Below are 16,592 nucleotides of genomic sequence, written 5' to 3' on the forward strand. Positions count from 1 at the left end.
TAAGCTAGATAAGTGTATAAAATTAATAAGAATACTAGTTAATATCATAGTTTGCAACATCAGGATTGGTATTGGGACCGGCTTTTTCTACCCTTTTTTTTTAATTCAAAGAAATTTTCAACATATTTCACTTTAATTATACTTATGAGAATCAATCGTACCCTTTTAGTCCTGTGGTTTCTGAACCTCCAGCATATTGCTCAGATTATAGGAGAAATAAACTTCTCCTAGAAATCAAATGACCCCCCCTTTTATACACACGTTGGAGATATTTAAAAAGCAAACCTTTTTGCAACAGGAATGCAGCAACAAGCAAGGGTAGCATAAGAATGGACGAAGACCCTAGATTTTGCGGCAAGAAAGAAGCAATCGAGGTTGGACAAAGGTGACTCACTGGGTCGAGGTCCCGGGCCGCGGGGAGGACGAGAAGGTCCTTCGGTTCTTCCACAGGGTTTCGAGGACGTCGGCGAGGGTTTCCCCAGAGGTCGCCGGGCGTAGTTTGAGTTGGTGGAGCAACATAGGACCGTCTTCCATTCGCACTCCCTCCCCACTGATACCGTACAAGCCGCTTCTAATTTCCGATTCCAAGAAAAAGGCCGATTCGGAAGTCGAGGCTTGGATTACGAAATTTAGATTTGGGGTTGGGAGCGGTCGAGAATAGCCCCAGACGTCGATTTTTTGTCTTAGGGTTTGTCGGGCATATCACAGAAATAAATGCTCTTTCTTGAACTACAAGATTTGAGGATATATATAGCTGTTTGATGTTTATGATTATAGCACATACGAATGACCGGAAATAAATTGCAACACGATATGTATAATGGTTGAATAGAACATAACATCCTAAAGGAAAAATCAAGCGTGCAAGTGCTCATGTAGAAAAACCAAAACGTAGTTTCAAGCTCCGACACACATCAGATGCAAATATGTTGATAGTTGTTTGATGTCATCTCCGTAGAGATTGCAAAGCTAATTCTTGACAGACTTATTCAACCACACCATGCAACAGACAGCAATGAGCACCGGAAAACACTGGTTAATTAGCCAGGAGGCCAGTTCATCTGCCGTCCCCCAAGAAGATGGATATGAAGATGATACACGGATTGACCTGAGAAAAGAAGTAAAGAAAATGATCAAGAATCACGTAAAGAGTGGGAGCTACCAAAGCAGGTTCTTCATTAAGAAAATAAAAGAGGAAGCAGTGCTGACATCCTTTGGGTCCATCATTGATTACAATCCTAAAGCCATCATCAAGCCCTTCCTGCTTGGCCACAAGTTTGGCAACATAAAGCAGGTAACCAAGTATCTCAATGTGCCGTTCCTCGGCCTGTGAAAGGTAATAACATATCAAATAATAACGTTATCTCTTAACAGAAATGGATATAACATATCCAGGAGATTATACAACGAATATTACAATATCCTTCAGACATAGTTCATCAACATGAAAGGAAATCAATCCACTAGGCATGACTAGATAGAATTTTAGCCTGCTGGAACATCAGCTGATAGAAAAATTCAGGTACTTTCTCCTACAAGTATTGATTTGCTATACCATGTAGGTGACACTTCCAAATAAGGGTGGCATGAAAGAAAATATAATATGTAATGTGTCTTAGATCAAAGGTATCGAAGAACGTTATTTAAAACAAGGCACACAATCAATGATTCCTTGGGCAGAATAATTCAATGTCGTGAAGGCCTAATAAATGCATCAAGAAATAAATTGGTAATGCAAATGTCTAGTCAGAGATATTTAATCATCAGTGTAATTATTGTGTACAAATAGGAAAGGCACCAACCATCACATTTGCAGGTTCTAAAACACAAGTTTGACATCTTAGTGCCAAGCTTAAACTCCACAAGAAAAGAATACTCTTATATCAAGGAAAGTCGCAAAGAAATCCAAAGTAAAATAAGCAAACAACTGTCAAATGCTTCTGGTGAACCATTAGCTAATGTGCTTTACCAGACTGGAGAAATTGCCATTGAGTTATCAATTCCACACACTAAAAGTCCAATTGAGTTATCAATTCCACACACACAATATATATATATATATATATATATATATATATATATAGAGAGAGAGAGAGAGAGAGAGAGAGAGAGAGAGACAGACAGACGGACCATTTATATAATTCATACAGTTCGTATATCAAAAATATGTATAGGGAAGGATAAAAGGACATATTGATCTACCAAATATTATATGCAGGAGCATCTAAGTACCTTGGATAACCCAGTCAATCCATCTTTAACCTTGGGGATGATTATGATATGTGTTGGAGCTTGGGGAGATATATCTCTGAAGGCCAGAACCTGGTATAGCAGACAGACATTTCATAAGTGGAGAACTTGTTATATAACCAGCCATATCAAGTTATTCATTATCAAACCATCATAGTCAGATTTAATTCCACGCTAAAAAATGCAGAATTTGTTATATAAAATTGTGGAAACAAGTTGGACATTTTTGAACAAAATTAATGCTTCAACAGAATGATCTAAAACAGCTTATAGCTGGGTCTTACTGCAAACAGCTTATAGCTAATCACAGTATTAGCCAGAGTTCATGTTTTGCTTGAATAATAGTAAATGGGCTGTGTTTATTGGTAAATTGTAGTCTGCATCATTCTCTAGTGTTGGATTCCAAAATGTATGACAATAAAAGCTACAGAGAAAGCTAGTCTAAAATAGCATGCCATGTATGATGATCATTTAATCAATCCTAATCACCAGCTCTGCATTTATTATCAAGTGTATTACTGATGATTAATGTAACGTTGCTCCTTTGCGACTAGGGAGTCCAGGGTGCGAATCAAAAAAATCATGAAAATAAAACTGTGTACATTGACTCTCCCCAGACCCTGCATTGGCGAGAGTGCAATCTAGCAATATAGCAAAAATAAGTCACACTCTTTTTTATATTATTGATAATCTAGCAAAGATTTAGCAATAGCCAAACAGTCTACAGGTCCTATTAGATGTTGTTTCGGCAAGATTCTAAAAAGCAACATCCTGACCTGAGCTGCATATATTGATACATATACATGCATATTTAGCATGAGACACCTCACTGAAGATATGCAGTCCTTGTATGTTCTTTGCTTGTAAGACCATAGAGTAAGGCATATGCAGCTTTGTTGGATGTTCATGGATGGAGTAGATACATATTAGCAAATAACTACTGATTTGAGGTTAATTAAATTCCTATAGGGTCATTAATGTGCAAATTTAAACAGAAAACAGCAGAATAAAGTCTAGGTTGAATTAGAGGATATCCTTCTCTATTCCTTATCTAGCTTCAGTATCTCTCCATGTGCCTATGTTTCAATCTCCTATTTTGCTCAGTGCACAAACTACATCACTTTACATCCTAGTTCTTCTTATCGCTTATCATACCCCTTTTTTTTTACTTTTCTCCACTCTTGATCCTTTATCACTTATAAACAATATAGTGAATCACATTTGTTCCTTCTAGTATCTAGCTTTTAATTGTAATTTCAATCAATTTGCAATTGTAAAGTACAGTTCTCTTCCATTTTTCTAAGGTACACTTTTTTCGTGATTCAATAGATGGTTGAACAGATATTTTTCTTGCTTTGGCAACTCTGGTCACCATTGATGATCTTTTTACTGACTGAGGAGATTTTTGGTGGGGGGAGGGGGGGAGGGGGGGGAGAGGTCCCCCAGCAACCCGATAAAAATGAAAAGAAACTAGTCATAGAATAAAGCTAAGTGAAGAGGAATATTAATCTCACCATAATCTTCATCTGTTGGCGTCTTATATTTGACAAAAGTTCAACCAAAATCATCAGTGATCTGGAACCAATTATTAATGTAATGTTGTTTCCTAGTGATTATTAATCACAAGCCTCAAATAAGATCAGTTTGGACTAATCTGATACATTTAAGCATGGATATTAAATATACCATTAGCTGTAGTAAAATTTTAGAAGAATGTAGAACAAAAGGAATCAAGAAAAAGATGATAAACATTTCAGATAGAAAAAGCTATTAAAGAAATAGGATTCTAGAAGAGAATAAGATCAACAGAATTAAGAATAAAAAGGAGAAGGATTATGACAGAAAAAGAAAGGTGAAGTAGGGGCCTGCCACTCACAGAAATTGTATTATTTTTCTTAGTGGATCTTTTTCTCCTACTCTTTGGTTAGACTTTTTTAGTAATGGCAATTCTATGGAGTAAAAGTTTCCCAAAATGAAAAACTCAGAATAAAGCTTCCTGTACTTCCAATGAAAAAAATCAATTATCAAAATATAAACCTATAGTCACGTAAGTTGTATATGTAATGGAGCTCCAAACCAACAAAATAACCTGGAAAACAGTGATGAGACTCTAAAGAAAATCATAACAAAAAGTTATGAAGGATATTATTGATTATCATAAACATAAATTTACTCAATCTAAAGTGTCATTTGACAAATTCGTTTATCACTATTTTAAGCCTAGGCTATGTGGCAAGAGTGTAGAGCCAAAGTTGGAAATTATTCAAAAAATTGATAACTCAAAGCTAAAATTATGAGAAACAGGTTATCACAAGAAGGAAAAAATTTTTGATAAGACAATAAAAAATAGAAACAAAAGAAAGAAAGAGAAAAGAGATGACACATGAAGAACAAAAATAAATAAATAAAATAATAATAAAAACCCTCATGAGAACACAGGATATAGTACGGGTTGAAGGAAGAGCAAGGGAGACACCCATTTCTATCAAAAAATCATCCAAAGGACAAGAATCATCCAACAGCTCAGCCTAAACCTTACATTTTTTATGTACGTGCATCAATTGTACACTTTATGTGCCCTGATGCAATCTCCTTCTTATGTGAGTATATCGCTTTCGATACAAATATATTTTAATGCTAAAACACAAAAAACCCTGATTTAGGATTATGATATACAACAGATTTTATATGAAGTTGGCACCACAAAGAAGCTACTCCCATAGTTAAAGAGATAACTGATGCAAAGATTCGTTGCTCGTTGCTACACAAGATTAAGATAAAAGATTCCATATTTTAACTATTAACAAGTCAATACTGGCAGAAGTAGGAAGCCTGCTTTATGACATAGCTTCGTACACACTTTCTTGAAGAAAATCTTAGGAAATAGAAGAGCTAATTTTGAGCATTCAACAGTTTAACTTTTCCACCTATCACACTCCAATTTTCCAACCTATCCATTATACTACCACTCCTCTAGATACAAGTGTCAATGCAAACAGAAAGAAACATTACAAACTGGTTGAAGTTAGAAACATAGCCTATATAAATATTCACATAAAGTAAACAACAACTGTCGACTGATAGCGAATAGAAACATAGTATCTATAAATCTAGCAACTTCAAGAATGATGAATTACCTTTTCATCCTCATAAACCACCGTGGAAGGAATTTCCTTGCGTATAATTTTATCGAAGCTGTATTAAAATGACAAGTTTAATTATTAAAATTAGCTACTTGATCAAGATGCTTTTGTAACAAAAAAGACATACAAGTGTTGCTCTGTTAATTGCATGACATGTCCTAAATCTGAAAATTATTTCTTGTTCTTGATGCTTAGCTATCAGTGTAGTCTCCAAGAAACTGTTACAATACAGTGGCACATTTCAAGAAGCACATACATATATTAAGAAAACAGTGATGTATTTATAATTGAAAAAATATTTTAAGAATGTAGAAAAAAGAAAGGAATACACAATTTAATAGAGAGGAAACAATGCTTAAAGTCTCAAGCAATAGCTTGATTGTTCAAGAGATCATGGTGGGGCAATAATCTCAAAAGTAGTTAGTGTGAAAAGAAAATGCATAAAGCTTAGCATAAGTATGTACTAGCGAGAACTTTAGAAGACAAAAGATGGGAGAAAAATAATACTTTTGGCAATGGAGTAAATTAAATGGTCCTTGTTTATATACGTAGGTTGGAACTATAACTCGGTCGATCCCTAAGTAAAAGGGGAAGATTTTTCTTTATCCTCTGCAATCATCTAGTCTTAATGGATAGGAGTTCGATTTAAATAGCATTTGTACTCAATATTACGGAATCCAATTTCATCATGCGAACTGTTGTACTCATGCAAACTAGCGTATCTTCCAATAATCGATTTGGACTTGAGACGATCATGAGGAGATACAGGCAAAATAAGCAGTTCCCTAAGAAAATAAAACCAACGTAACAGGATAAGAAATCGAAAATAAGAAAGTCGATGCACCATATAATCTCTTGAAAGCCTCGATCGGCATCAAAATGACCACCTCGCCCCAATCAATTCCACTCTAGGTAGTAAAGGCACATCATTAAAGCACTAAATGCGATCAAAAACGCCAAAACTAAGAAGAGCGATCATTAATCGTCCACAAAATCAAGCCTCTTTAGACATCCGCCGATAGTTCACACAACCAAACATGACACCGAAAGCGATCCGAACTGCAAGAAGAAGAATCGAGAAGGATAAGGAGACAGATGCCTCACATGGTGGGCGCGTCAGATGGGGTTGCGGCGAGCGCAGCATCCTTCTCGGAAGAAGCCATTCGAGGAGGTGGAGGAGGAGAGTGCAAGTGAGAGCTTAAAACCCTAATCCTGCTACTGGTCTGATCGTTGGATGCTTCTCTGTCAGCCGCCATGGTCGCCCTTATTCTTTTTACCTAATTCCTATTTCTGTCCCTGTGCGAGTGAGTCAACAAGCTCTTTGTGGTACGCAAGAATGCAGTAGTCGCTTTCTTAGCAAAGGGCAGTTCCGTCATGCAAGTTTATTTAGAGTATTTTTTTGTTAAGACAACTCTCACCTTTAAAAATTCATAAAATAATATTTTACTTATTATATTTTTTATTTTTTCTCATCTCACCCACATCCTCTATCATCATTTTTTATTCTTTACTTATTAAAATAATATATTTTTTATCATCTTATTATATTTTTTTATTTTTATCTTATTATAATATTTTTTATTTTATTTTCTCCTAACCTACCTTTGAATATCGCCGATTATCATTTTCTCAACTTATATCTATCATCGATCATAGTCGTTTATGTTCCAATCTTGTTCATCGCTTTCTCGATATTATCCTCCTTTCAATAAGAGATTTTATATTTATTTATAAAAAAATAATTTTAAAACATTAATTTTTAAATAAATAATTGTAAATAATAAATAAGGGTTTTGATGGTAAACCCACTTCTCATATGTAGATACATCAGAGAATAAAACTAACAGAAATATTAAGACTAATAAAAACTTTGGAATAATAAACATTGATAATATTAAAATTAATAATAATATTAAGACTAGTAGAAACTTTGAGCAATCTTAAATACTAAGGAGGACTAAAAGATTATAATAGGTAATTTACTAAAACAAATAAAGGATTTTACCAAATAATACCCCTATATTTAGTTTTTACTAGGGGCACCTTATTTTGGAGCTTTGGCTAAAATATCTTTAATTAAATTATAAAAATATGATGATTATCTTTTAACTAAGTTTGACATAATTTTTTAGAATTAAATCAGTTCTATTTGAGATGAACATGACTATTCAACTAATTCTACTTTGATATAATTGAGTCTTAACTATCTAATTTGATTACTCTTTGATTTTTCTAAATTATCTCTCACTTCCTCCCCCCAATCCCTCTCCCAATCCTCCTAGGTTGCTTCCTCTCTCCCTTACTCCTCCCTCTCCCTCAAACTCCTCTTTCTCTTTTGTCTTCTACTCCTTTGCAGAAATATTAAGACTAAAAAAAACTTTGGAATAATAAATATTAATAATATTAAAATTAATAATAATATTAAGACTAAGTAAAAACTTTGAGCAATCTTAAACACTAAGGAGGACTAAAAGATTATAATAGGTAATTTACTAAAAAAATAAAGGCTTTTACCTAATAATATCCCTATATTTAGTTTTTACCGGAGCAATTTTTTTTTTGAGCTTTGACTAAAATATCCATAATAAAATTATAAAAAATAATGATATGAACATGACTATTCAACTAATCTTAACTATCTAATTTTGATTTAATTGAACCTTAACTATCGAGTCTTTACTCCTTTTCTTCCTCCTCCACATAGATTATCTTTACAATAGCCATTAATTCATTATATCTATTGATACTCTTGAATTTATATTGTAGCTTTCATCATTTGCATGAATTAGAAAATCAATTCCTTCATTTTGAATATCAATATATATTAAGTCATTGAAGTAGAATATGACAATATGAGTATCTCTCATATTGGGTTTCTTCAATCTTGTTAATTTAAAGATAATTATTGCAAGCCATTAATTCATTATATCTATTGATACTCTTGTACTCTATAATCTTGTAGCTTCTATCATTTGCATGAACTAGAAAATCAATTTCTCTATTCTAAATATCAATATATATTAAGTCATTGAAGTAGAATATGACAATATGAGTATCTCTCATATTGGGTTTTTTGAATCTTGTTAATTTAAAAATAATTATTATGAGCCATTAATTCATTATATCTATTGATACTCTTGTACTCTATAATCTTGTAGCTTCTATCATTTGCATGAACTAGAAAATCAATTTCTCTATTCTAAATATCAATATATATTAAGTCATTGAAGTAGAATATGACAATATGAGAATCTCTCATATTGGGTTTTTTGAATCTTATTAATTTAAAGATAATTATTGTAAGTCATTAATTCATTATATCTATTGATACTCTTGAATTTGTACTCTATAATCTTGTAGCTTCTATCATTTGCATGAACTAGAAAATCAATTTCTCTATTCTAAATATCAATATATATTAAATCATTGAAGTAGAATATGACAATATGAGTATCTCTCATATTGGGTTTTTTGAATCTTATTAATTTAAAGATAATTATTGTAAACTATTAATTCATTATATCTATTGATACTCTTGTACTCTATAATCTAGTAGCTTCTATCATTTGCATGAACTAGAAAATCAATTTTTCTATTCTAAATATCAATATATATTAAGTCATTTAAGTAGAATATGACAATATGAGTCTCTCTCGTATTCGTTCCTTCAATCTTGTTAATTTAAAAATAATGGATACGAGGCTTATCCTAATATTATTAAAACATATATAAACCTTTCACATCAAACAAAAGCTATTTATAAATAACTTTATATGGATCATGCACTTCTAATAATCATGATTTAAATTTTTATTCATTTTAGTATGCAAATTCAATGTCAGACCTCTCCTCATAAAGAAAAAAAAAAAAACCCACACCTAATTGGTTAAAAGGCCAAAAAAAAAAAGAAAAATAATCCATCCAAGTTATCCACAAAGGTTTATAATTTTTTAAACAGTGCTTTTCAACAAAAGAGAAGGATTCTTAGTAGGAATTTTTTTATAATAAAGACAATCACCTATTACTTTAGTAAACAAATTAAAAAAAAAAAAAAAAGGCTTGTAAGCCAACTTGGATGATGATTCCCTTTTATGATCTATCTTCCAAACCAATTGATCATTATGGGGAACATCAGATTCGTCCATTTTAGAAATAGAAACAAAAGGTGTAAATCCAAAACAATTGATATTAGACTTTGATTCCATGATCTTAAGTTTTCACTGAATAAATAACAGTACATAACACTCAGTCAAAACTTATTTATTTACTCTTTAATACTGTACATATTAGAAAAGTGATATTTTGTTTGTTTAAATGTTATTTAATTTTGTTTCTAATGTTAACCTCTTGTACTCAATGTGAAGAGTTAGACTTAATCCAAAAGGAAAATGTGATATTACAATAAATATTAAAAAATTTTAAAATTAGAAACAAATCATTAGACATGATCCTTACTAAAAAAGATCATGTATATAGAAAAAAAAAGTCAACTATATTTGTTAAAGGACCCATGTTTTCCCTAAAATTAAATATAATTTTTATGGTATATGTAGTCATTATGCCTATAAATATTCATTTAAAAAATATAACTCACATAAATTAGTTTGAGTTTATAAAAAAACCATAAATAATCTATCGCCAATAGTCAAGGTTAAATGGGTACCTAAAGCAAATCCTCCTTTCTTGTAAATATGTCTATAATCAAAAGCTACGAGCAAGAAATGGTAACTTGATAGTGGATGTTCAAGGTACATGACCGGAGATCCAATACATTTCTCTAAGCTCACTAACCAAGACGACGGATATGTCACATTTGGAGACGACAAAAAAAAAAAATTATCAGCAAAGAAAATATAAGTAACAAATCAAACCTCTTGATTGAAGACGTTTTATTAGTAGATGGTTTAAAACATAACTTACTAAGCATTAGTCAATTATATGATGAGGGTTATAACATTAAATTTAAATCTAACGCTTACATTATAGAGATACCACACAAAATATATCTATGAGTGCCTTAAGAACTAATAATGTGTATACTATTGATCTTGATGATTTTTGTGACGAAACTTGTTTTTCAATTTTAAATGATGATGCATGATTTTGACATACGATATTAGACCATGTAAGTATGAAATTAATTTCATAAATTATACTTGTAAAAGATATGCCTTAAATTAAATTTATCAAAAATAAAGTTTATGATACATGCCAACTAGGTAAACAAATAAAGAGTAGCTTTAAGTCTAAAAATCAAGTACCTCTAGACTACTACAATTAAGTATTAAATACGCTTTTGTGATTGTTGATGATTATAATAGATATACTTGGATATACTTCTTGGCACATAAAAGTGATTACTTTAAATGTTTTTAAAAGTTTTGCAAACAAGTTCAAAATGAAAAGGGTTTTATGATTTCCTCTATTCATAATGATCATGATGGTGAATTTAAAAACTATAATTTTAAATATTTTTATGATTCAAATGGGTATGACCATAATTTCTCTACTCCAAGAAATTCGTAACAAAATGGAATTGTTGAGAGAAAAAAAAGAAGTTTACAAGAAATGACAAGGACCATGCTTAATGAACATAGCATATCCAAATATTTTTAGATCGAAGCTATTAACATAACATGTTATGTCATGAACAAGGTTCTTGTAAGACCACTATTATCTAAAACTCCTTATGAATTGTAGAACAATAAAAAACCTAATATTTTATATTTTAAATTTTTTATTATAAATATTTTATTTTAAATGAAAATGATGCATTAGGAAAATTTGATAAAAAATTCGATAAAGGAGTTTTTCTTGAATATTCCTCTATTTCTAAAGTTTATCAAGTTTTTAATAAAAAAAACCTTGATTATCGAGAATCTATCCATGTTATTTTTAATAAGTTTTCCAAATTTAAGAACAATGATCTTGATGATGATCTTTTAGAGTATAATCCTAAGGAGCATCAAAAGGTGTTTGAACTAATTCTTCATTTAAATTTTTTTATGCTAATGTTACCTTTTTATCCCAAATTGGACTTAAATGCATATGATACTCTAAAAGAAAAATAAAGTCCGGAAGCTTATTCCTAAACCTAGTGATAATTTTATAATTGGTACTAAATGAGTCTTTAAAAATAATAAAGATAACTTTATCGAGTAGAGGTTTAAATATAAGATATCCGTTGGAGCTCCTATATTATTGGATATCCAATAAGCTCTTGAATTATTGGATCTTATGGATAAGATCCAATAACTAATGAGAGATTGGTAGTTAAATGAAGATCGAGTACCGAATAAGGTTAAATTAATAAAAGTCCTTTATAAATAGGAGGAAACCATCTTTTGACTGTCACCTCATGTACTTTTCCCTTCTTCTCCTCAGCTAACTACTGCATAAGAAAGGTCACTTATAAGTTTTCAAGGATATATGATCTCCCTAATAAATCATCTCCTATAAATCTAAGGATATATGATCTCCCTAAATAAATCCTCTCCTATAAATATATAAGTTTTCAAGGATATATGATCTTCTTAGGTAACACATCTTTTATATACACGTAATCTTTAATTTTGTGAGTTTACGTGCACTAATCTTCGGACGACGATGAAAAACTTATTTCTGCAAAAAATCTAAGATTTTTTTTTTCTATTCTTCTGCTACGCATATTATGCTACCCCAAGTTTCCCAACAAATATAAACATGAAAGAAAGCTTATTGATGTGTGAAAATACAAATTATTTTTGGATAACATGTTAATGCTCTCAATACGTTAAGATCATTATTGGTCTTAATCTCCTCTTCTTTGTTTATTGTTGGAATCTTCTTCTAAGGTTTAAACGAGTAGTAATTGTTGAAGACTTCTCATGGTAACTAAACAAAACTTTTGAGTGGAGCTTTGAGCTATTAAAACATGAGGAAGAAAGCTATGATGAAAAGAAATTCTTCCCTCTCTTCTCCACACTATTATGAGGTTGCAAACTAGTGTCGACTAACTCCCTACTAAAGGTTTCTTTACAAGGTGCGAGGATTACTATTTCCATTATTTCACCCTCCTTGCTTGGTGGCTACCTCACGAGTTCTATCATAATCAAAATCTTATTAGGTATTGAATTGAGGTGAGAGGATTACAATTTGTTGGGTTTGGCTTTTGGATGACTAAAATAATGTGAGACCGCCCTGATTATAAATGGCTTTTTATACCTAAAATAATTTAGCATATGGGATGATAACATAATAAGGAGATTATATATATATATATATATATAATATTGGTTCAGTATAAGACTCCCTCTCATATAAGGTTTAAAAAACCATAAATAGAATATTTTTAATATATGAATCCAATTAGTGTTAGAAAGATGATAAAATCAAATCCATCTTCACTTAGCATTTGCATATATATATATATATATATATATATATATATATATTGGGCTACTTGAAATCAGCTATACGCAAAATTAAAAGTTTTTAATGTTATTAAAATCTATGTTTTGAAATTAAAATTTCCCATAAATATCACACTAATTCAATATAAGATAGATGCATTAATAATGTGACACCATGAGACGTACCACGTCACATTGAGTGGGTCGAAATCTAAGCATAAGTATGTTAGTGTCAGAAGCTGCTTTTGAGAAGTCGAAGCATCTCACCTATTGTACTCAATTTATCAGAACAATTAAACAATTAAGAAAATAAAAAAATATATTCCGCCATGCAAGAAAAGTTGACTCGATATGAAAGTAAATGTCTCATGTAATAATATACCTTCATCTAAATTTGACATATATACGTGATAAAAAAGCAGAGATCAAATCAATAGGTTATCACCATCAACCTTCGTACAGTCATCATTTCCTGATAATACCCTAAAAGTAGAAACATACATAAAAAATGACCAGTCCGAGAAGTGTAAACAAGAGGTAGATCCCTCAGAACATGTATAAGAATTCAGCATCGAGTGATAACTCAGGCAAGGCTGAAACTATTTAGACTGTTCAATCATTGGGAGCACTGTTTAAGAGAAAACTAATGCAGAAACAACCTTCGTGATCTATCTATCTTCCAAAAAGAGAGGAGCAGACTCTTTGACAACAAATATTACAATGGAATGGAAAGCATCCCTAAACCTACAACTGTCAGAATTGCATGTCAGAAGTTTACAAGACAGATCTCACAATTAATCTTTCTAAATCAAATGAGATACTTTCCAAAGGCAAAGATGGAAGGAAGGAATCCCCCAGAATCAAAAGATAGAGAGAATCAAATGATGTCAGGCCACTACTTTAATCATATCATCTTCACAGGGATTCAATTAAAACATAACAACAACAGTTACTCCTCAGTTCAGGTCTCCATCAATCTTCTAATCTTTCTAAATCAAATGAGATACTTTCCAAAGGCAAAGATGGAAGGAACGAATCCCCCAGAATTAAAAGATAGAGAGAATCAGATGATGTCAGGCCACTACTTTAATCATATCATCTTCACAGGGATTCAATTAAAACATAAAAACAACAGTTACTCCTCAGTTCAGGTCTCCATCAATCTTCTAATCTTTCTAAATCAAATGAGATACTTTCCAAAGGCAAGATGGAAGGAAGGAATCCCCCAGAATCAAAAGATAGAGAGAATCAGATGATGTCAGGCCACTACTTTAATCGTATCATCTTTACAAGGATTCATTGAAACATAAAAACAACAGTTTTACTCCTCAGTTCAGGTCTCCATCAATCTTCTAATCTTTCTAAATCAAATGAGATACTTTCCAAAGGCAAAGATGGAAGGAAGGAATCCCCCAGAATCAAAAGACAGAGAGAATCAGATGATGTCAGGCCACTACTTTAATCGTATCATCTTCACAAGGATTCATTAAAACATAAAAACAACAGTTTTACTCCTCAGTTCAGGTCTCCATGAATCTTCCACATTGTACATGACCTCAGAGGAAAATTATAGTTCTGATCATCCTTGGAGAAGAAAAAATTGAAACAAATGCACAATCAAATAAAAGATAATCATAATTGAACCATGTAGCTTCTGCAACGATCCAGAACCAGAAAAAGAACCATTTTGTGGATAGAATTCCAATCACCCAAGTAGTCATCACCCAACCTGACCTCAATTTAGTATTAATCTTAAGTAAACATGCTGAGACTGAGCAATCCATCATCTAAGTTGCATTAGTGCATGAAAAAGTGGAGCACAAGTTTCATGTATGTTTCTTCATGCTCCCTCAACTTGTGCTTCCCTCCAAACCAATAGCCTCCTCCTCCTCCATTATTTCTTAATAGAGCTTTCGTGCATCATCCTCAAATGCACGACTCCACACCATGCTAATGTGATCAGCTTGTTTTCTATCTCCTTTCCTATGGGCATTCAAATCGACACAGTCTTCTCTATTTTTATAGACAACTCAAACCAAATAAAACCAAGATTGGGTTTGCATTTGGGCATTTGAGATCGACTGGTAGATTGTCGTATCTATTTACAAGGCTAAACCTAAACTTAGTTTGTGTTCTCCCTAATATGGCATTCATCAGTTGACTGGATATGGAGAGACCCCATGATTGATTGAACCGGAATAGATCAAATCACATTACTACAACAGTCGATTAAAAAACAATGAAAATATTCACTAGACACTGCAGTATGGTAAGATGATTGAAGAAAGATGGAAAACAAAAAGACAGTCATCTGCATTTAAATAGAAGTTGGTAATGCACGAAAAGAACATACAAGATTGGTCTCCTCAGTTCAGGTCTCCATGAATTTTCCGCAGCGTATTTACCCTCGGAAGAACGAAAGTTTTCAATTCTGATCATCAGAGGAGACCATATTGAGCCGAATTGGTGAACGAACAAACCAACAAAAAAAAGAGAAAAAAATTCGAAAAGAGAATATAAAACCACGATTAAAGATCTAAGAAAAATCAACAAAAACACAATCCTTTCGCGATTGACGAAAGATAACAAGTGAATTCAAGAAGCGGAGGGTGGTGGAGTTGCATCGCATACGACGCTTTCGCCAATTCCGCCGCTGATCTGCGAGGCGAGTGCGGCTCTTCGGTGAAACAACGGTATTTATAGACGCGGAAGAGCGATGCCCTAAATTCGTCAAGGAGCCGCGGGTGGGTTTGCCAAAGATAGTGTGTTTAGGATGGGCCACGAGATGTCCCCAAACCTATATTTATGTGATTATTATTTATCTATTTATTTATTTATTATTATTATTGTTATTATTATTATGTTACCAAACCTATATTTAATCGAGTGTGTTTTGACGGAGCACTGTTTATAGAATAAAGAAATTAAAATACTTCAATTTATAATTAAAATTGAGGAGACAGATATATGAAAATTCTAAAGGGACATCATATTGTAAATGATAATAGTCACCAAAGAAACGTAAAATGATAAAAGAAAAGGCATATTATCCATGTGAAATTAGATAATTTGTTTGATTATGAAAAGCGATTTAAGGTTTTCCTCTATCTCTTCTTATTTAAACCTTCAATAAAAACTATTTCTAATTGTTCCAATGTACAGCCATTGTACAGTGACTTTGGATCCTTGAAGATGTTTCTTAACTGTTTTGCTTTCCGATCCATACAACATAGTTGACTTCGTAATTTCCATTTTAATTACCTTAATTTATTTATATGAATTATATCTTTTTTACAAATCTTAGGTTCCATTTAAATAACTGATTTAAAAATATCTAAAATTTTTATATGTGAGAACTTCATCTCCATCCACTTTTAATTATTTATCGACCTTTTTTCTTAAAATTATGTTATGCATATTCAATCATAGTTTCACTTATTTTAAAGCATAAAAAATTTTAAATTCAAGCTTATTGTTATTATACTCATGTTAATTTATCTTGCGCTAACTTGAGGTGTTCTCAAAGGATTGTTAGTTTGAATAATCCTATGATGCATAATACTCATTGAGATTTTTGGAGTCCAGTGAATAGGATGGGTTCAATAGTCTCAGGTGAGAAATCTGTGATAGAAAGAAAAAAGAAAGGGGTCTACGACCTATAGATCATAACCATCGGAGGAGAAGGTGTAGATATGCTAGAGAAGGACTTTTCGTAAGTGAAGAAGAGGTGCAACCGCTGGTGCAGATCAGACAACGAGGAGAAGAGTGTGTCGCAGCACTCGCACTTAATGAAGTACAACTCCGAGGC

The 16,592-nt window shown here is 32.1% G+C and overlaps 1 protein-coding gene, 1 long non-coding RNA gene and 2 other non-coding genes across 4 annotated transcripts; all 4 read right to left on the minus strand.

The window, feature by feature from the left end:
• Nucleotides 1-787: 787 nt before the first annotated feature.
• On the minus strand, nt 788-6,687 carry LOC103973247 (14 kDa zinc-binding protein). The gene is made up of 5 exons (XM_009387754.3): nt 6,498-6,687; nt 5,388-5,445; nt 2,233-2,322; nt 1,210-1,327; nt 788-1,108 (listed from the first exon to the last, which is right to left on the minus strand). Exons 1-5 carry the CDS (start codon nt 6,647-6,649, stop codon nt 1,041-1,043), a joined length of 486 nt encoding a protein of 161 aa, XP_009386029.2. The 5' UTR covers nt 6,650-6,687; the 3' UTR covers nt 788-1,040.
• A 6,449-nt stretch (nt 6,688-13,136) lies between these two features.
• On the minus strand, nt 13,137-15,516 carry LOC135598184 (uncharacterized). Its single transcript, XR_010481510.1, has 2 exons — nt 15,416-15,516; nt 13,137-15,215 (listed from the first exon to the last, which is right to left on the minus strand). It is a non-coding gene; the product is annotated as an uncharacterized LOC135598184 (long non-coding RNA).
• LOC135599587 (small nucleolar RNA Z159/U59) lies at nt 14,294-14,377 on the minus strand. Its single transcript, XR_010481936.1, has one exon. It is a non-coding gene; the product is annotated as a small nucleolar RNA Z159/U59 (small nucleolar RNA).
• LOC135599585 (small nucleolar RNA Z159/U59) lies at nt 15,145-15,233 on the minus strand. Its single transcript, XR_010481935.1, has one exon. It is a non-coding gene; the product is annotated as a small nucleolar RNA Z159/U59 (small nucleolar RNA).
• Nucleotides 15,517-16,592: the final 1,076 nt, after the last annotated feature.

The sequence above is a fragment of the Musa acuminata genome, chromosome BXJ2-1 (genome assembly GCF_036884655.1).
Source record: "Musa acuminata AAA Group cultivar baxijiao chromosome BXJ2-1, Cavendish_Baxijiao_AAA, whole genome shotgun sequence".
NCBI lineage: Eukaryota > Viridiplantae > Streptophyta > Magnoliopsida > Zingiberales > Musaceae > Musa > Musa acuminata.